General features: G+C 40.4%; 1 protein-coding gene across 2 annotated transcripts in view; it reads right to left on the reverse strand.

Moving 5' to 3' along the window:
* adcy8 (adenylate cyclase 8 (brain)) overlaps positions 1 to 21,713 on the reverse strand; it is a 124,855-nt gene that overhangs the window by 25,803 nt on the left and 77,339 nt on the right. Inside the window, exons 8-13 of one of the 2 annotated variants that reach the window (XM_040049308.1) lie at positions 17,955 to 18,152; positions 14,076 to 14,176; positions 9,614 to 9,815; positions 8,009 to 8,098; positions 5,254 to 5,426; positions 1,184 to 1,262 (exon numbers count right to left, since the gene is read on the reverse strand). In XM_040049308.1, coding sequence (XP_039905242.1) covers positions 1,184 to 1,262; positions 5,254 to 5,426; positions 8,009 to 8,098; positions 9,614 to 9,815; positions 14,076 to 14,176; positions 17,955 to 18,152 — 843 coding nt within the window. The remainder of the gene's footprint in view (positions 1 to 1,183; positions 1,263 to 5,253; positions 5,427 to 8,008; positions 8,099 to 9,613; positions 9,816 to 14,075; positions 14,177 to 17,954; positions 18,153 to 21,713) is intronic. The other variant, XM_040049309.1, reaches the window with a different exon arrangement.

A 21,713-nucleotide genomic window follows, 5' to 3' on the forward strand; every position in this document is an offset into this window, starting at 1 on the left:
TAAATACAAATTGCTTAGAACTGTCTTGCCACCACCCAGGTTCCTGTAAAGTGCAGATTCAGCCCAAACCTCGTATACAGAACTGGAGGATTCAAAAGAACTCATTTCAGGCTTAAACACCCCGACCTTTCTCACCTCTTTGGGCTGAAGGTTAATTTCTCAAGCATTAAACCTGCATTGTTTTCAGTGGCCGCCAGGTGGTGATGCATACGGCTCACACAAGACTTCAGGTCCTACAGAAGACCTCCCTCCACCCTGATCTCTGTAAACACTTTACTGAGGAGTTTAAGGGCTCAGTTACGGATAAAACTCCTCATAAGCAGGATTATACAGGACGTGCTCATTGGTTATTCAGTCAGAGTGTGATTTCACAGTCAGATCCACACCTCATTGGTCTGGTTTCAAAAGCACCAAGATGGTGATGGCAAAAACGCTCAGCTCAAGGATTAACAACAGGACTTCACAAACCTACGGCTGACATCACCATGGCTACATCCGTCTTATGTTACCCCTGCAGCCACAAGCACAAACACGTTAAGAATATCACTGCCTTCTCTGGGTCATCACGCAAAGATGTCTAATGCTTACAGCTACGGCTGTCACCTCATCTGTATGGAACCAAAGTATTTGAGATTCCACAGCATCCACAGCTGGAAGAGTGATTCACATTTTTAAAGGATGCAATGACAGTTTTTTGCTTTGAGTTTCTCAGAGGCCAGTTAAATGTGGCAGGTCGTTAACCGTTTATGTCATCATGTTTGGACACATCTGAACTCCAACTGTTCGTCATCTTCTTCTGTTATTTTTACTTCACGTTAGCTGATAACTCTAATTAGACCGTTGCATAGCAACAGGAAAGATGCTGGGTTCCTCACGCCCACTGTACTCTGGTTATTTCTGTTACTATCCTTTAAAGGAACCGTCACAGTTTTTGTTTTTATCCATGCCCTTCAGTCACCTTTAATCATACATTTTGATGCTTAGAAAAACAAGCTAATCCACCTGATAAGACACAAAAATCAGCTGCATGGGTGTAGATAATAACAATATTTAGCCAAGAAGTCCTCTAACTCAATCACCAGCCCATAACAAATCCACTCATAGGTGATGAATCAGTGTTCTGAATGTGTAAATTGCCATTCCTTCACTGATTAGGACACAGTTAAAGCTGGCGTGGTCTTACCTGCTGGCCGTGGTAAAACACGGCGAGGAGGAACATGGCCATCAGGAGTAAAGACGTCTCTTTGGTTCCCAGGAAGTTTCTGTTGGAACGAGAAGAAAGAAGAGTCTGTTCAAAGGGAGCCTTTGTTCGTCTGTTTGACAGGCATGTTAATGGAAAAAAAACTTGGGGCATGTCATGGTCGACGTTTAACAATTAATTGTGTTAACAAATCAGTAAGTAACAAATAAAACTCCAGAATTTCAGAGAAATTCTAGAGTTTTATTTGTTACTTACTGATTTTATTTGTTACTTAGTGCCAATTAGGGAAAGAGGGAGCTTCTTCAGTACTATGGAAGTAGTTTGGCTTTGTTGTTGAGAGCATACCTCCAACTAAACATGATACTTAACCTATTTCAGGTACAGATGGAAACAATAAACTTGTTTTACCCAACGAGGCAAAAACACATCGTAAAAACAAGTACAACCAGGCTACAAAGGCATGTGATGGTGAGATACGAGTAGCTGGCGATACGAGACCAAAAGTAAAGAAGTGACTTGACCAAGGATTGCTGGAGCACTCGCTAGCTGCGCTCCATATGACGGGAAGAACAAATGGATGGAAATTACTCCTGCGGTTACGTGGCAGAAAAGCAGAGCTTTTTAAAAAGCTGCACTTTTATTATATCCTCCGGAGAACCGAGGGAAAATGTATCCCTCAGTTTAACTTTTTTTGTAATTTCCCACCTCGTTAGATCTAAAAAAGGCCACCCAATCAAATGAAATATCATTGGAAAGGATGTCCTCTGTTGAGCACATCGGGACTTAGAAGGGTAGCTCAAATAACACAAAAGTTATAGACCAAAAGCAGAGGACATAAATAGCCGTTCTCAGGAGGATATGTTAATCTTGCTCGTCTTGCCATGTCTGCATCTCATAATGTTTCCTGTTTTATTGTGAAGGGTCTGGCGTTTCCATGTTTAGTGTGTTTAGTTTCACTTCTCCTGTGGCGTCATTCTGTTGATTCATATCAGCTGTTTCCCCATGTTTCCACTTTCCCCGATCACTTCCTGTGTGCATTTAGTCTGTGAGTTTTCCTTCATTCCTTGTCCGATCGTCCTGCTTTCTCTGCCATGTTTCTAGGTTTTCATGTATCCTTGCCAGGTCTTCATGTTCACGTTAAGAGTTTTCTCACGTTTAGTTTCGCCTTTGCCTTTTTATTTTGGACTGTTTAACCAGCCTTCCCAGAAACGGCTCTCCCTCAGTTAAATCAAAGTTTCGTTTTGTGTGTCTGCACTTGGGTCCTCCTCACTCCACACAGTCTGCTTCCACGACTGTGACAATAACGTTACTCTAGTTATCGTTAAACTAAAGTTTTAAGTAGTTATGTTAGACTTTGAGTTGTGTAAAATTTCAACTGAAAACACTTATTGTGCTCATGTTTGATTTATGCTGTGTCATTGCTATTGTACTATAATACTGCTGCTGGCATCAGTAACAGTAGCTCATTGGAAATGAAGAATAGAAACAGCCGTTATGTTGTTTGCAGTGATACATTTTGCTGCCTCCAAGCTGCAAACATCGATAAAATGTTGTATTTTCTTCCTATACTGTCATAAATGTCATCATTGTGAATGATACCGTGAGATCACTTCGAGTCTATATCATCCACCCCTACTGGCTATGCACATAAATACAACCGATCCACATTAAAAGCATTGAGTCTATGTTACCCTAAAGATGCATTTGTTGGGCATTTCTGACCATTTGATAAACACAAATATAAATTATTCATGTTTCTTCTCTTCTAAAGTTTTACATTAGTGTTGATTTTTTTTCCCAGGCAAAACCTGTCTGAGTACACTTTGTTATTGAAAGGTGGTCACATTTTCATTCAGTTTTTACTGGTTTTCATTTTCATGAAAACTTTTTCTTAATAACCTAAATAAACATGTAGTATGATAAACAGTGATCCACAGCATGTTCTTTTGTAATAACCTAAATATTGCTTCACAAAAACTACATTTGAAACCCAGCACCGGTGACAAAAACTGCTCTCCATTAAAGTTGAAACTGCAGGAAAATATGAAAAGACGACACTTTTTTTCTCTTAATCTCACGATTCTTTGTTTTCAGCTCAGACCGTAGAAGGATCAAATGTTCTGCGTGATCTGAGGCTGATCTGAGGCTCGCTGAGGATCAACAGCTCAGAGAGATGTGGAGACGGAGCTCCAGGCACTTTACAACGAGTTAGGAGCCAGAATCTCAAAACAAGCGAAAAATAACAGCTCGTTTGTTTTCGCTGCCGAGGATCAGCTTGTGACAGCAAAATGTAGCGTGCAGCCTTTAGTGTGCAGTGATGCCAGAGGAAAACAAATACAAAGCTTTAGATTCTCTAACACCCACAAATAAACAAACACAAGCTCACGACTCGGTGCATATTTTGGTAGAAATAATCATCATCTTTTTAAAGTTTAGAGGCACACTTACCATAGGAACAACACAAAGATTGGAAAACTTCAAGCACTTTGAAGTAAATCAACTCACGCCCACAACACACAGCCGGCATGTCACGGAGATGAAAAAGCAGGCAAGCTAAGGGAGTCGGGCCAGGATGGGATTCTGTAAATAAGCAGGCTTTTTACAAGAAAGAGGCTCATTTAAACGAATTCTTTATATATGTCAAAGTGTTCGCATTTTTGATCTATTTATAAAATTAAAGACTTAAAACTGAAAATGATGATGATTAATGCAGGTATACGTTAATGTATCTCTGAGTTCATTTCATTGTCATTGAGATATGGCTGTAGAAATATTTAACTTTTACGGGCAAAATACTCAATTAATCAAATGCATTTATTTGTTGGTAAAATATGTCATTATGGACATTTGAACAATAATGTGACAAATATGTAAAAGGAAAAAAATGAACATAAAAATGCTGTTAGTAACAGATCTGTGTTTTTTGTTGTTGTTTTTTACAAAAGAAGGGATATGTGTGATTTCTACATATGGAGCAAACAATACTGGCTAAACTGGGCTTTACTTTCTTTTCCCCTGAGATTTTCTGTCATTTCCCCAAAGGACCTCAAAATCAATCTCCCAAAAGTTTGGTTTTGTTAGCTTGTTTTAGCAGGTCCTTCGTAGTAGCAGGGCCTGTCTTGTCTAACACATTGGAGCTTCTTGATTTGAACCTTGACACAAGCAGGCACCTCAGTGGAAGTGCCAAAAACTGCAGTTCTTCTAATGTCCACTAGAGGCTGGCTACAAACGAAGTCAATCCAGAGAGGTTCCCATATGAAACTGCCCGGCCTTACAGCAGATATAATCATGCCTACAACCAGCTACAAAAAAACAGTTTTAGCCTTGATAGTTTCAACTTAGTGATAGCAGGACTTTTTAAATCTAACCAGTAGTCGACTGCACATGGCATCAGGCACATTCTGTCATGGTTAGGCTGTGTAGCAGGCAGGATGAGGACCCAAACGCAGGACTCAAACACAAAAAGCTAAACTCAAAGCGGCAACTTTACTCGCTGGAAAAAAGTCCAAAACTAAATACAAGAAGCAAAACATAAAACTAGAAGCTAGAAAACTAAGACTCAGAAAACTAGGAAAATAGAAACAAAGGAACTAAGAGCTGACAGGAGGTAACAATGGAAATCAGGAGCCCAGAGACAACACACAGCATTGTGACGGTACAATGCAACAACAGACAGAGGAACAAACAGGGCTTAAATAAACCAGGGAGTAATGAGGGAATGGAAAACAGGAGGGAAGCACAGCTGGGGGTAATCTGACACAAGAAGACAAAGGAAGCAAAGCTGACATAGGACACGGACTTTCAAAGTAAAACAGGAAACACACGAACACAGAGGTAAGGATGACAGAGAACAAAGAGACCTGAAATTTGGGGCAGGAAGGCACACAAACAAAACCTAAACCATGAGGAAATCAAAGATTAATAATACAAACCCAGGGGTTTGTCACGTGACACATGACCGTGACAAACTGCTCTTAGAATAAAACCTCACCTGAGCAAAAAAGACAAATAGTGCATTTAATATACGAGGATGTCCTCCACTAAGCACTCACTCTGTGTTGTGGTGGACGGTGTCGTAGCGAACAAACAGCGACGTGTAGAAGGCTTCGGTCAGCAGCGAGTAGATGGCGATCATCACCAGCAGCACCGCCAGCTTCAGCACGGAGTTCAGTCGCAGGAACACCGCACACGTCACCATCGCCAGCACTCCAGTGAATACAAAATACTGTGAAAAATTAAAACGCATGGTCAACTTCATCTGAACAATAATGTATTTAAAAATGTCAGCAACTCCAATCAGCCGCAGCTGCACTCAGTGTTAAATATCTGTCAACAAACACAAGCTTGAAAAGTTCCACGACTCTGCAGATGAACATGAAAAACATAACTGATTCAAATTTGATCAATATCCATTCAAAGTCATCTTCTCATGGACCGCTCTAATGCTTCCAGGGCTCCTGCTTTTTTTAAACACAGAAGTCCCATTTGGACCATTTGCAACTGGGATTTGAGACTGGAAAGCTGTTTGACCTGGTAGAAGACGTTGTGATTCGGCTGGATTTTATTTTTCACTCGATTCTTGAGGTTCTGCCAACCTCCCATAATGTTGATGGTGCAATAATTTTGTGCCAGCACAGACAGAAAAGTGAAGCGCTGCATGTGAGCAGCTCAATAGAGCAGAAGGAAAAGGAGGAAGACGAGACCGTATAGATGTGTTATATGTATATAACACACCAAAGTGGACACAAGTGGATGGACATCCAGTCATCTGAACAAACAGTATATATATATATATATATAAAAAGGTGTATAACATTTTCCTGGTTCTTCAGTTTTCTCCGAGCCGATTTTTACATGTGTGAGAATCGTCAGTAGTAGTAGAGTGGTGTAGTTTTGCAATACATTGCAGGAAACCGTGACCTAAACTTGTGCAGATATGAAGTTCTGTGTACAGCTGACTCAAGTGTCATCGCTATAATTCAAGTGAGAAGCATGATCAACACATGATGCACAATGTGGTTTCTTTTTTCATGCACCTTGAATTCATCCCTCATGGTCAGACTTTCAAAGCACAGTGCTACTGTAAAGTCCTGAAGCATCAGAGGGGAAACATTAGAGGAAATGACCTCTGAATGAACTGCAGTGCAACAGCCGTAGCCCACAGTGCACTGAAAAGGTCTCCACTCAACATCTGCCCATTCAGCTGGGACAGCCTATCCCAGCTGAGCGGGCTCACAGGGCAAGTGGCAAATAATAATGATAATAATAATATTCATCCATCCATCCATTCGCTTCCGCATATCCTTTTCAGGGTCGCGGGGGGCGCTGGAGCCTATCCCAGCTGTCAATAATAATATTATTAATTATAATAATAAGTGACAGGTGAATCTCTGCCAGATATCTATACTGTAATATAGTGGATGTTAGCATGTGGTGCAGAGGTTGATCAGAGTGATCTTTGATGGATAACAGTTTGGAAGCTGTGATGGAGAGGAAGTCACTAAACAAAGTCTCCAGTTTGCAGCCAATCATAGAGGAAGATTTCCTAACGGTGCTCAGCAGAGTACGCTGCAGCTGCCAGAATTAAGGTATACAAAAGCACCATCACTCTGCTGCACACAGTGAACACAAGCTTCCTCCCTCGTTTTTGAACAGCCTATGTGTTGGTCTGCCTGCTGGTGATGAGGACACCCAGGTACTCGTAGTCCTCTACGATATTTGCATCCTGTCCCAGGATACATGGGTGAGGCCTTCTTCACCTTCAGAAGCAAAGGATTTACAATGTCATCCACTATTGTGCTCTCCTCCTCCTCTAGTCTAGCTCTAGATGCTACGACTCAGTTTATTGAAAATCTGAGGCGTTTGACATGTTCAGAGATCTGACAAGAGACAAGCTTGAAGGGGAGACTGGGCAAGCTGGAATTTTATGAACGGATTTTATGAATAGGGACACATTTTGTATAATCATGCAAACAAACTAAACTAAGCATACCTGTTAGCATGCCCGCATTAGCACTTAGAGTGACGTGTGTAACACTTTTACTTAATTAATAAGAGACAGACTGCTGCAGCTGCAGAAATCATCCTGACTCTTCACCCCTGAAAACATTCTGTGTTTACCTTTGTCCTCACTGGTGGACTCCCTCGCCTGCTCACAAACCTCCTGCTGCCAATCTTCTGTCTCCAAACTGAAGTAACATTTACGGCATCACTATGAACTCATTAGCTCCTCCACATTAAACCTCCATTATCACAAGATGAGAATGAGTCGACTGGCCTTTATGTGTAAAGTTGGTAAAGTGCCCTTTTATAAAAATGAAATATCTGACAGCCCGCTCACTGCACCAAAAGCCTCTGACATTGGCACAGACATCAGTTTTTGTCTAATTTAATATTGGAGTGCGTTCTGGTGCAGCCTAAAACAAAGTCAATAACTCTTCTTTATGTGTGTAAAATAGGTCTTATTTGCGCGCACGAGCCTCAGGAGGAAATACGTTTATGATGTATACATGCAACAATACATGAGTCAACCCGAGCTCGGAGCTATAAAAATGTGGCTCCCTTATTGAGTTCATCAATCAGCTGCATATTATGTGAGCAAAACAACATAATGGATATTTTCTCCGTGACGTTCTGATGGCTCCATCAGTCGTAGCGTTGTCTGAGGCGAGACCTCCCTCTGGGCGCGAGCAGATGTCGAGGATGTTTAATTCATCAGTTTGCCGCTGTCACACAAGTGGGAAGAAAAAAAAAAGACACAACAGATGGACCCGACTGCAAAATTCAGACACCTCATTTAGTTTGTACCTCTGGGTAGAAGCAGATGTCTGGGATGGAGGCCGATTCGTTGTACGTCTGGTTCCTGAAGGTACTGGACTTGTCGAAGTCGCACCACAGCTATGGGAGACCAACAGGGTGGATTACTGTTGTTGTGCAGTTTTAAATGATGCAGGATCTGCATAAAAATACCCCACATTCCCTTTCAGACAAATTTCCATCACGCTTTTAATATTTCAAGATAGCTGTGTGAGAAATCGACAGCTGATTTCAACTTTCTGCAGGAAAACACCAAATTTCCCCTGCACAGAAGGAGTGATGCAGTTGACACGAATAACTGAAGAAGACCTGAAGGGTTGAATTAGCAGCAACACAGGATTCTTACAGAAGGGGGGGAAATGTAGATGTGTAGGTAATTAAAATCTGACTAAATAAAGCAACTGAACAAATACTTTACAAACTAAGCAGTTGAGTGGGTTACTTCATTGCAGAATATTGTATGCTCGTTGCTTTTATCTTCAACGTACCTTAGCAGCTTCTATTTAAAAAAAATATATGTATTTCAAAAATTAAATTAATAAATTACAGCAACAGAGCGAGAACAAGGATATTCCTAATTGATTAAAATAATAAGAAAATGCGATGCATGGTGTTAAACAGTAATTATTTCATCCCCTACTCAATTTGTAAGTTTGCTCATTCACATAGAAACAAAGTCTTTAATTTTAATGGAGAAAGACAGAACATCAAGCAAAGGTTCAGGAAGAGCCTGTTAATGATCTGAAAGTAGAACACCATTGATGATAGACTACGGCATAATGGATTGGAGTCTTGCAGATCCCACAAGCCCCCTGCTGAAGAAGGCACATGTAGAGGTCTGTCCCAAGTTTGGCAGTGAACATCTGAATGATTCAGAGAAGGCTTGGCAGAAAGAGCTGTGGTCAGATGGAGCCAAAGTCAACTCGACCCAACACATGCAGCCAAGCATGGGAGTGGAAACATTACACTGAGCTGTTTTTCTGCTAAGAGTACAGGATGACAATGGGCGGAGTCACGTGGCATAAAATCTTTGACAAGAAGTTTCTTGCCTCAGCCAGAACACTGAAGATGGGTCATGGATCAAAAACCCACCACCAAGATAACAAAGGAGATCCGAATGATCCAAATACTCTAGCTAGTGTCCAGACTTCAATCTTATAGAAAATATTTGGAACGGAATTCTCAACTGGCATTAAATGTCGTACCACTGTGCTTTCCAACAAGTACGAAGACAAGTGTTGTAGTCTGTATTTACCCCACTGCATGGACTGAGGTACTGCACACCATCAAATCAGCCATGTCTAGATGCCTACATCGTATTCCTCTGTTTCATGAAGCTCCATATTTAATTAACCCATTAAAATACATTTTAGCAGCCATGCTATTGAAGTAGGTGAAATGTTTCTTCATTACCACAAACACACACTTATAAAGAAAATCGCACACACACTGTCCGGTTGCCCAAAGTATGAAGAAATGCTACGGTACTAACCATGTAGCATTCCCATATTTGATGCATTCTGACAGTTATTTTGCAGACAGACATTGACCCCATGTTTTAAATAATATATCTAAAAAAATAAATAAAGAACTCACGATATTGATCATGGCTGCCAGGAAGTTGATGAGGATCGAGACGAAAATGATGACGTTTCGTGCCGCGTAGGTTTCGTTTATCCAGCAGCAGGCTTTTCTCAGGACCAGAGGCAGACACTTGTAGTCCTCCGCTGTCGTAACTAGGACCAGGCAGGAATGGAGGATGATGAGGACCGAGAACTGGATCACCATGGTTACCATGCTGCAAAAACACAATGATAAATATGCCAGTGGGACACTGCAGCTTAGGACTAGTCTTTATTTGAACAGGTAATCAAGCTGACTTTTAAAGAATAATTTGAATATATTTAATTGTGAGCCCAGCATAGTGGTGCAGTTGACAACACAGTGGACAGCTATTCAAAGGCTGTTTTCTTGTATTTGTGTCAGTGTTGATGGCACACTTGCACATAAACCACATTGGACACTGATGTGTCACTCCATACCCTGCCACCCACTGGTCCTTTAATGTTACTATAGATGTGTAAAGTGTTGCATTGTAATTATCGTTATTTAACCCCTTCATACATGAATTATGACAACTTTTTTCTTAAGTATTTTTATTCGTCTTTTCACACCTAAAGATAAATAAAAACATTGAAGAAGAAAATCCTGATTGAGATTGAATTCATGCATGAAGGGTTAAGTGAAAAATAGTCTGAAGAAACAAAAAAATATTATGTATGTCCAAAACTTCAAACGTATATTGTATTACGAGAGGTCTGGGCTCTTCTTTTATGTAATAACAAATTAGTGTTAGGGTGAGAGGTCGGATACATCCTGGACAGGTCTTCAGTCTGTCGCAGGGCTACCACCAATATCCTAATACCAATTAGGATTGGGAAATGTGCTCTAAACTCCTAACAGCCCCATGTGGGATCACAGATGACTGATAGCGCTGCCACTTGGGCGGGATGCAGAGGAGGTTAATGTTAGTGTGCACTCAGTGGCACTGTCCACCTCCACAATGTACAACGTGTGGCCTAAAAAAATCTCTCTTACACACACACACACACATGTCGGGTAATTATATCTTTCGGGACATCTAATTGACATAATGCTTTCCCTAGCCCCTTACCCTAACCATGAAACATGAATGCCTAACTCTTACACTAAACCTAACCATAACCAATTGTAACCCTGACACTAAAACCACATCCCCATAAGGGCTGTTGGTCCCCACAAGTACAATAAACTTCCAATTTTTGGTCCCCACAAAGATATGAACACACACACACACACACACACACACACACACACACACACACACACACACACACACACACACAGACTTTATTTCTCCCTTTCAGTCAGAAATGTCCTGCTTCTGCTTTCTCTCATGTGATGTTGATGATGATGATAGATAAGTGTAGCCACTCCACATACAGGCAAATTCAATTTATTATGGATCTCATAATAATAACAATTGAATGCATCAATAGGGAAATGAGGCAAAAACCACCTCAATTGATGAATTATAAGCATTTACTTTGACCACCGTCAATCACCGGCTTCATCATCTATGATCGAACACTAACACCAGTGAGCCACTTTAACCTTTTTAACCAGGCGCCTCATTAAAGAACTCACTTTCCTTTTTGCTGTAAAAAGGAAAAGTAAGATTAAACAGGACCACACATGTGAAAGCATCACAACACACACACACTGGTAAAGGTTTTAAAACGTGTCACCTGCTGGAAAAGTATCTCCATCACATCAAACATCAATTTAATGACTTTTGCTTTCACCTTTCACTCTGGCTTTGGTGTATTCGGTTTTGTTTTTATCAGTTATAGCTCCATATGGTCATCTACTGCACGAACATCTGAACACTGAAGGCTCGCTATTAGCACAGAGTAGGTGTAGTTCTGGAAAACAAGGCACACCACTGAACTAAAACGTATGTGGCGCTCTTACAGAATAACACAACACAGGCCAACGCTAACCGAATAAAAATGGCCGCTGCTTTTTTGTCCGGTGCAACCAATTCTTTTTTAAGGTAGGAGTTTTTATAATGCTTAAACTTACACTGAGATCTGGACACTAACCAGATATTCAGCTATGACTCTGGTTCTTTGTTTGGTTTTCATTCACGTGAGTTAATGATGATTTATATAAGGACCTGAAAGCAGCACCATTGCAGGGGAATATTTCCTGAGAGAGTCTGAGGACAACACAAACCTGCAGAATTCTTGTATTTAGTGAAGCTTGTGTGCTGTTGTTCTATAGATGCAGGCAGGTATCAAAGCGGCTTTCAGATTGTCAGTTGGCATTACCTTACTCTGTTCTCCTCGGCTGAGATTCATTAAAAGCTTGTGATTCTGCTTGAGCTGACCTGGTCACACAAGATTTCCTTCACAGTCAGACAGACGACACAAGGCAAGATACGCTTATAACGCAGCTGTTTCTGCCTCCTTTCCCTTCTTTCCTTCACCTAACCCACTCTCCCCCCACCCTCTAAACCTCTGACATGATGGAAAAAAAACCCTCAACCTTTACATTTAAAATACAACCTAAATCTGTCCACTCAACCCAAGTCCTTAACCTCTCACAGATGACAAGAGCATCTACAGCTGCGTGCAGCAGAGAATGCTAACCCATATACTAAGGCTACATAGGTCAGGGTTTTGTTATGTGATAGACCAGTGAGCTGTCCAGGGTGTACCCTGCCTTTCACCCTATGACCTTTAGAATAGCCTCCAGCCTCAACATGACCCATGTTTTTACACATAAACAAGCACCATGGAACATACTGGACAGTAGGGGTGGGGGGAAAAAATCGATACTGTGTAGTATCGTGATATTTTGTTTGCTAATAATGTATCGATACAGGGACAGCAGAAATCGATATTTTGTTACAAAAAAGGTTTTTGTGCTCTGACTTCAGAGCATGTTGATCCTTTTTCTGAGCAAGAATCCTGACATTCCTTCACTGTCCAAATGTGTTTAACTTTTTTTTGGCAGCAATAAACATGACAGTTTACTTATTTTAAGACATGTTTTATTTTAATTAAGTTTAAAACTTTTTTATTTAATGTAAAATTATATTTTGTTTTAATTTACTTTCAAATTCTTCAGTTGCTGAATGGGCTGCATGGTTTTCATAAATTGCATAGTTCAGAATAGCTATAATTGTACCAGATGGTTGCATTCAGTTAAGTTGGACTAGACTGTAATACAAACCGTTCAGTTTGTCAACAATAAAACTGACTGAAATGAGAGAAAGACTGAGTGTGAGACTTTGATATTAGATAAAATGAATATTGATAAAGTTTACCTTTATGTACAGAATCTGAATATCGCAAAATATTTAAAAAAAAATTGCAATAATATCGTATTGTGCGTTAAGTATTGTGATAATATCGTATCGTGGGATGTATGGTGATTCCCACCTCTACTGGACAGCTAGCATTTCCTCTCTGATATGATTTTGGTGCGGTACAGATTAATGTCAGAATTTCCAAGTTCCCCAGGATTTCCATCTGGAACAGCCCCCCAGGTAGGACTTTTAACTCGGAAAGTCAATTCAAGATGGCGACAGTAAGCGTAAGCAGTAGTAGAACTGTAAAACCTGTAATCTCTAATCTACTGTTTTGCATTTGCGACTCACTAAATAATCCATATGCGCTCCGTCAATGACTGTGCTGCAGCGGTGATTTTAAGCACTTGTGCTGCACTGCTAGCAATTCATGAACGTCTCGAATTCACCAAGAACCAATACAAATCCTGCTTTTGGTGCTTTTAGGACTTTCCTACTGGAACACAACAAGTCACATCCGTCTTCTGAGGGAACTGGAACACGGCATTTTTCTAAGAATAAGATTAGTAAGCAAAGAAGCTACTGTTAGCCAGCTAGCTATAATTTACATATGCTGCATAAAAGGTTAAATTGACACTTTCTGTCACAGTGCAAATGCATGTGGGAGCCCACTGCCCAAACACTCAATGGGAAGGAGAAAACCAACCATCAGAGCAAAAAAATGGTTTTCATCCAAGGATATTTATCAGGAGTGTGTTTTAACAACACAGAACTTGTTGTAAGTTACAATTTGTGTAAATATAATTCAAACAAATTTGTCATCCTCCCAAAAGCACTAAAAAAAAATACTTATTACATTTGTGAACAGAAAGAATGAAACCTTAGGTTCCCAACCCTGATGTTGACCCAAGCTTGCCCTGACAGCATTTCAAGTCTCATTGGACCAGTCCCGTTTGTTCACTGGTGATGTTGGGACCAGAAGAGAGGTTTTGAAGCAAGGAACTCAGGAGCAAACATAAACAGTGTATCCATTGGATTTTGGTGCTACACCCACATAAAAATCAGTCCCCAGTGTCTTAGACGCAACCAAGAGGGTCAGGGAAGTTCCTATTTTACACTGAAGGTGCAAAAGCTGCTACACATGCAGAATTAAGAGATTGTGCATTTTGAAATGATCATTTTATTGAATATCTGCTCTCTTACCTGGCAGAGGGTAGCAGGCTTTGGATGGTTGTGATGAAGACGAGCACAATGAAGGCGCACACCAGGTTGGATTTGAAAACCTCGTCCCTCATCTGTGAATACTGCACAGTGAAGAGAAGACAAAGAGAAAGAAGACGGAGGAGGAGGAGCAGGTGAGGGGAAGACGAGAAACAAGTTTTCAGACAAACAGAGAAGACATCAAAATGCAACTCAAACACGCCAGTGCACTGCCACAGATGCATGCCACGGTTCAAACACAAGCGTTAGAGAGAGACAGGAGCTGGTGGGTTAGCTGTGGGGTCCTGGGGAAGGTGCAAAGCTCACAAGCACAATGCTAGCTTTTAGCAGAGTCAGAGACGAAAACGATGCACGCCGTGTCAAAATAAGCAGACTGCAAAGCTAAAACTCAGGTGGGACTTCAAATGGTTACTATATTTAGAGTAGGAATAATATCAAATTAATTAGCTTTTTCTTTCAAATGTCTTTTTAGTCCTCAAGTATCAATGCTAACAACTCAACCAAATAAAAAACTCTAATAAGGATTTCTAAAAGCCTCAACCTTTTTGTCTTTTTGACTTTCTCCTACTTTTTTCTCTGTATTTTACATATAGACCTACTTTCTAATTTTTATATTCTGAAACCTGGTATAGTTATTCTAGCAATCAATGTAAATAATCCAGAGCTGTGAGGAAACCTTCAGACTATTTGCACCTGGCCAAAGGTTCAAGAATTTTCTTAATGTTTGATCAAATGACCTGTTCTCTTAAATAATTTTGGAGAGCACCAAGCTAGCACTAAGCTAGCACTAGCCTAGCACCATGCTAGCGTACTCATGCTAATTAGCTTACTAAATGCACAATCATAACAGTAGTATTCACTGTCTTATCAGATAGCTATATTTATTATTACTTCTAAATACTTTACTGTTTCTAAATATTTAATTTAAAAATATTTAAAGTCTTTATTTAACACATTTTAATTTTCTGATCCTGTGGCTTCTGCCGAGTTACACGAACATAACTTGACCTGAGTCACCAGTCTGACCAAAATGCCCTGAATCGTTTCACTGAAAACTTCCCACCCTGTAACCCCCGCTGCCCCGTCCTCGCTCTGTCTCTTTCTCAAAGGGTGCTGGGAAATTAGCAAGAGGATGCTTCACGTTTTGTCACAACTTTGGCAAAAAAAGATGAGGGAGGCCAACAGCAAATCACTGCACATTTACTAAAGAGGTTAAGAGGGCAACAAAATAATAATAATAATAATAATAATAGATTCTTGGAAAAAGGTTTTAATGTAAGATTCAAGGGGAAACACAAATGTGAAGAGGGAGGAGCAAAACGAAAGTCAACTTAAAGGTCAAAGTGAGCTCAGTAATGTAACAAAAAATAGGGTAAAAAGGGACTAAAAGCTTCAGAAGTTCACTGCATTCACTAAAGAAAAGGCGGGAAAACACAGACACACTTTCCAACTTCCATATCTCATGATAACGGCAATGAAAACTGGCAGCTGTGTTTAACCCCATTTAGATGTTTGTATTTGAGTTTGTTTCTTTTAAAAGGCGAAATAAAACACAAAACCACTTTTTAAATATCTTTAAATTTGTTTTCAGATTAATAAAATCACAAACTGCTAAATGGTAAGGTATGACCTCATCAAAGGTCATTTGACTATTGACACTACTGCTTATATAGAATTGTAAATACTTTTTTGTGTAGTTTCTAACACAATAGCGACACTAAACGACATACCACAGATGATTAAAAAAGTAACAATAAATAATATTTTATAATAATAAATCCTAATGTAGACACTCTAGTATTACATATAGTACATTTAACAGAAATAAATATTTCAAACATCTTATCATTATGACACGTTCAGCTGCAGTTATGGGATATGGAAGTCAGGATTTTGAGAAAAAACATATTTTTTCCTGTCATGCTGTTTTCCTTTAGTGAATGCAGTGTGCTCCTGTAAAAAAAAGAAAAAAAAAGAAAAAATAGAGTTGAATATGTTGTCAACTTTTTCCACAGGACTGTAAAAGGGGTCCACGGCATGGACGTTTGGTCATGAGTAAACTGAAGGTGGAAACTGGACTCCAGGTGTTGGCAAACATCATGTTTCATCCAGCTTCGAAGCTTGGCGAAGAAAAAAAATCTCACATCCTTCATCAGATTTGAAGCACGTCAAACATGAGTCACAGTTACACGTGTTTGATGTGTGAGAATAATAGTTACATTAACTCACAGAAGATATTAATGCCATGCAGAGTTAGTCTGTAATGTTAGAGATGAAGCTGATTGTGTTGTTATTACGGAGTGTGAAGTGTGCCAACAGAATAATAATTAATTGTTGTATATTTTTAACCTGTTTTGTTTGAACATATAAACCTGAGAGGAATCCTAAAATACATTTAATTAGAAGAATTTAATTTCACTTTCTTTCATTTAAATTGCATAATGGAATTATGGATAATAATGGACTAACTCAAATGCATTAATTATTGACTGATTATAAAGTCATTTACGAGCCAAACATACACTCACAGCTTTAAGCTGAAAATTCTGACATGTCACTTCTGCTGCTACCTTGCAACACTGCCTGCTGTTTGAAGCCCTCCACCATCGCAGCATATGCTCCTGCAGGATATATACTTATCAGACACCCAGCTCTATATGCAACACATTTGCTAATGCTACAGCCACACGAGGCAAAACAGTGTTTGGGGACCATGACACAATCAAAACGACTGTGACCATGTGCAACGAACTTGCAGTGGCTGCTTTGAAGATAAAACGAGGTCTGCAACAACTTTCACTGCAATCAGTTGCTGCCTTCAAAGCAACTGCTGTTACAACCAAATTTCCCCTAGTGGGACAATTAAACGATTATTCTATTCTATTCTAACTTCGAAGCTTTCAATAAACTTACAATAAGATGAAGCGAGTTCAGTTATGTTCATAAATTCCTCCATAAATAGCAACATAGTTGCCACAGGACAGCAGTTTAACTGCAAAATGGCCCCGGGCCTCGACAACCAAGGTGTATAAGCGGAACAGTTGGCAGCTAGTTAAGTTGTGTTCCCTGTTGCAAGGAGATGCAGACTTACATGTGTACATCTGTCTGCATTTATGAGTTAGAGGGTGATAATTTACAGTCAGTCTGGAGGCAGGTGAATTGTGCAATCTTGCAATCAAAAGTGGTTGACTAGCTAACTAATTGCAAACAGGCAGTGGAGGAGAAAGAATCCAATGTAAGGAAGGAGGTACGCAAGAAAGTTGCTTCTCCTACTTTTACTCTAGAGTGATGAAGCCTAAATCCCAAACACTACCTGTGTGCTACAGGAAGGAGGGTTAGATGTTGGTTAGATGTCTGATAGATATTCTGTGGCATCAGTTTTCTTGTTTTGCTCATTGTTTTGCTTCATTTCAGAGCTTTTCAGAGAAAATCCAGGTCGACGCCAATGTCTGGCTTAACCTTCAGCATTCTACGTTCTGCTGTATTAATTATTGTGGTGGCACACTTCAGAGTCCATTTGCTACAAAGATGAGTAAGTCTTTAGCTAAAAGAAAATCCTTGACCATTAAATCTATTTTGCAGTGCATCGTATCCCCTCCCCCCAAAAAACACAACTTTTTTTATTAAGTCATTAAAAGTTGTGGAATCTTAAATTGACTCAGATTGACAGTAAAATACAAAATGTCAGTCTTTTTGTTCCTGCAATCCCACAGTAGTACCTCATGTGCCTTTAGCTTACTCATGATGGGACAATAAAAAATTGCTGGTTATTGTTTTGCTTCTGAAAGTCGTCATTTAGGAAAAGATATGAGGAGGGAGAGAGAAAGAAAAAAACAGTTATCTGTCTAAAACCCCAGCTACCTTCTCTTCCAGGCTGGAGTCTTTAAACATCAGTGAGAAAGGCTTGATATGCTCTCTTCTCAACTTATCGCCACTCCGTAAGTCGATGGCGCTCTCTATTCGCTTGTTAATTTCCTCAGGACCAGAGTGGACATGCAAAGCTTGTGCGAGATGGTTTGGAAGCAGATTTATCGAATTTCTCGTTAGGGCAGCCAGAGTCTAGAGGGAAAGCACATGCACATAGAATGAACCTGCTTGTCCCCCTTTTGGTTTCATTCAAGTTACAAATGAAAAAGAAGAACAGACACACAGTTACATTCAGTACATACACAAAAGAAAGTTAAGGAAAAGGAAGAAAAGGGAAGACCAAAATGCAACATCGGCTATCAGACCGACACTTCAGAGCAAGTCATGCATCTTCCATTCACCCCTGCAGCAGGTTCACTTTGCACTCGGGTTAGTGGTGACAAAGCTCTTAAAATAAGCACGCATTATAACAAAGCTGTAACTCATGTGCGGGACGTGAAAACAGAATCGAAATGGCAAATCGTGAAATGAAGGACAGAAAACAAAGGTTTGGATACAAGCGGAGCAAATGCGCAACCATTTATTTCCACCTGTTATTATTATAACCTTCAAAACTTTCCAGAAACAAAGTTAAACTCCATTAAACCCTCACCCCAGACAACCCTGCAAGACATTAATATGCACTATTATAAAAGGTAATTGAACAGCGCAAGGCTCTTTCTTTACAAGGGTCTCCTCGGGTTTTAATTTACCACTTCATCGCTTCCCGTCTCACTCGGCCTTCCTTTAACTAAAATATATCCAAGGTCAAAAGCTGCCATAACTCTCTTTTTAAAGCAACCCTTTTCATCCTCTGCAAATCAAGTCTACTAGAATCATTACAGGCTTTCCCCCAAAGGTTTTCGGGCGAGATCATTTCTGCTTACAGACGTTTCAGTCTGACTGTGAAAACGGCCAAATCTACAAATGTAGAAACACCGAGGTCAGTACATCTGGATTTACTCTGCAGTTATTTTGATTATACTTTCATGAGGTCACCAGCATGCAGATCCAAAAAGATACAACTGATGAATCATTTACTTATTCATTTAAAGGCTATTAGCCCATATCAGAGCTGACACTGGAGTAAAACACAGCGTTTCATGCAGGCTGTGTAAATGCACAAACATGAAACACAAACTATAAAGGACTAAATGTCCGACCTCAAAGGTCCAGAAAAGGTTTCACATATGTACCAAAGGTGTTAAAATACTTGTCGGCACAGTTTTGTCTAAATTTTAAATGTCTCTAAAATTTTAGGTAAAATATAAATTTGACTCTTAGATGTTCAGGTTTTACCGTTTAAGCCAGCGGTCTCCAACCTTTTTAGCACCATGGACGGGTTTATGTCCGACAATATTTTCACGGACCGGCCTTTAAGGTGTCGTGGATAAATACAACAAAATAAAATCAGTACCAAAAATCAAAATCAGTATCGGTGCCAAAAAAAAGAAGATTTATTCACAACACACGGGAAAGACCCAGGGAAACGGAGTTAATGATAAAAATGATAAAAACCCTGAAAACCATAAATTTCACACCCGAGCCTCAACTCTCGCGGCCCGGTGCCAAACGACTCACGGTCTGTGGCCCGAGGGGTGGGGACCGCTGGTTTAAGTTATGTGGGACACATTTATTACAATCTGACATACACTCTGTATCACTGGCAGAACATCACTTCACAGCAAGTTAGTTCTGGGTTTCAGTTCAAACACATTAGTTTTAGGATCCACTTGAAAATGTGAATTAGCCTATGTTTAGATATGAGACACATAAAGCTTCAGTGAGGCTAGAGAAGTGTTTTAAAGATCGACACACTTTCAGTGTCTGTGTGAATAACAATAACACTGCTCTGCAGACTGTGCACCTTTTTTTTTAATAAGAGGGCCATTTTATTAATTGTTACGACCCCCCCTGCATTGGGGGCTCGTCCATCCTTTTTTTTCCCCCTCGGGTTGACTCGTTCTTTGTTCTTTGTTCGTTGCCGTTGTCGCAGGTGGGTTACCTGTGTTCTTGGTTGGCTCTACTTTTCTGGTTGGCAGTTTTTTCTTGTGTGGGAGGGTGTGTGTTAGTATGGAATTTAAATTGGAGGATTTCGCTTTAGGCCCAACTGAAGAAAAGCTGAACAGATGTAAAAAGGATGACCTCATTCTTATTGCCAATTTCTTTGATGTGACTGTGCCATTGAATGCAAAGAAAAAGGAGCTTAAAGAGCTCCTGTGTATTAAACTGCATGAAAGGGGGTTGTTTGGTGAGCCAGGTCCTGCAGAGGGAGTTGAGCTGGGAGCTGTTGCTGGTATTCCTGCCCCACTGAAAAATCTCCCTCCTCAAACTGGCCCATCTGCGGAAGAGCTGCAGTTAACACTGCGCATAAAGGAGGTGGAGTTAAAAAAGCAGCAGTTGGAGGTGGATGCCATGCACTTAAAGGTTAGGGCTCTGGAGATGGAGAGGGGAGCCGCTGTATCTGCCAGTCCTCCTACACCTCGGTCAGCCCCGCAGTTACCATCCCAGAAGAAGCCAGAAGACAGCTTTGATGTAAGTAGGCACATCACATTAGTCGCAGCATTTAGAGAAACTGAGGTAGACTCTTATTTCACAGTGTTTGAGTGCATTGCAGGTGGACTACACTGGCCAAAGAATGTATGGTCTCTTTTACTTCAGTGCAAATTGGTGGGGAACTGCTGTGCTGACGTGAACATGCAGTGTCCTCCTCGTCTGCCTAATATTTGAACTCTGTAAACTCTGATATAGCTGACCTTAGTTTTATTACAGTCTTGTGTCTGCTGGCCCACTTTAGTTAACCCTTAGCTTTTACTCTTGCCTGTTCTTTTCTTTGTGTATTAATTGTTTCCCCGGTGGTCTGTTGAACAGCCCCGTCGGTTTTCAGTTTAATGTTTGTAATAAAACCCCTTATTTATTCTGATTTCGTGAGAGGGCTTGTGTATGTTTCTCCCCTCCTGTCGCCTAGCAGAGGGGGTCGTAACAGTATCCTTGCATCAAGGTACAAATTAAATTGTCCCCAGAGGTTTAAAAATTGTTACAAACTCAAGGCTACAGTTAAGTTCCCTCCTTCAAGGGTAAAACTGCAGCAGCTTACAGTGACAAGCTGTTGAGTGTCATTGTAACAAGGATCAAGGATCGCTCGTAGGAAAAAGGAAATTAACCTCTTCCTCACATGTCCTCCTTTGGTGTTTTTTCTCTATCGATGACCTCAGCCTCCACTTTGACTCTTTCTCAGCTGTACAGCCCATCCTGACGTAGACGACATGTTGGCTTCAAAGGCAAAAGCGATGTAGGTCACACATGAGGATCAGAGTCATTTTCTCAGGCCCATTGACATTAGCTACCCATCATTATTAAGTAGCCACATATTACAAATTACCCTTTGAAGTGTTTGAAACCTGTGGAGCTGGCAGCCATTAATGATGATGGAGACGTAGTCAAATTCAACATTTCTCACCAATTCTGACCGATCCAACGTCTCACCTCATCTCGCTTCATTCAACACATTAACGCGCGACATCCATCGTGCTCAGAGAGATCATTAAACGTTCGTTTTCAGTCTCTAAATGAAAGTTCTCAAACAAACACCTTCATTAGCGGATGCCTCTTCTTCTGTGTTTCATGTCAGGGCTCCTCTGACCGTCATTACATGCAAATGTGAGTCCAATCAGAGCTACCTGGAGCTTATAAATGACGGCAATTTAGAGGTCT

The sequence above is a fragment of the Simochromis diagramma genome, unplaced genomic scaffold (assembly GCF_900408965.1).
Source record: "Simochromis diagramma unplaced genomic scaffold, fSimDia1.1 OVJJ01000355.1, whole genome shotgun sequence".
In the NCBI taxonomy this organism is placed as follows: domain Eukaryota; kingdom Metazoa; phylum Chordata; class Actinopteri; order Cichliformes; family Cichlidae; genus Simochromis; species Simochromis diagramma.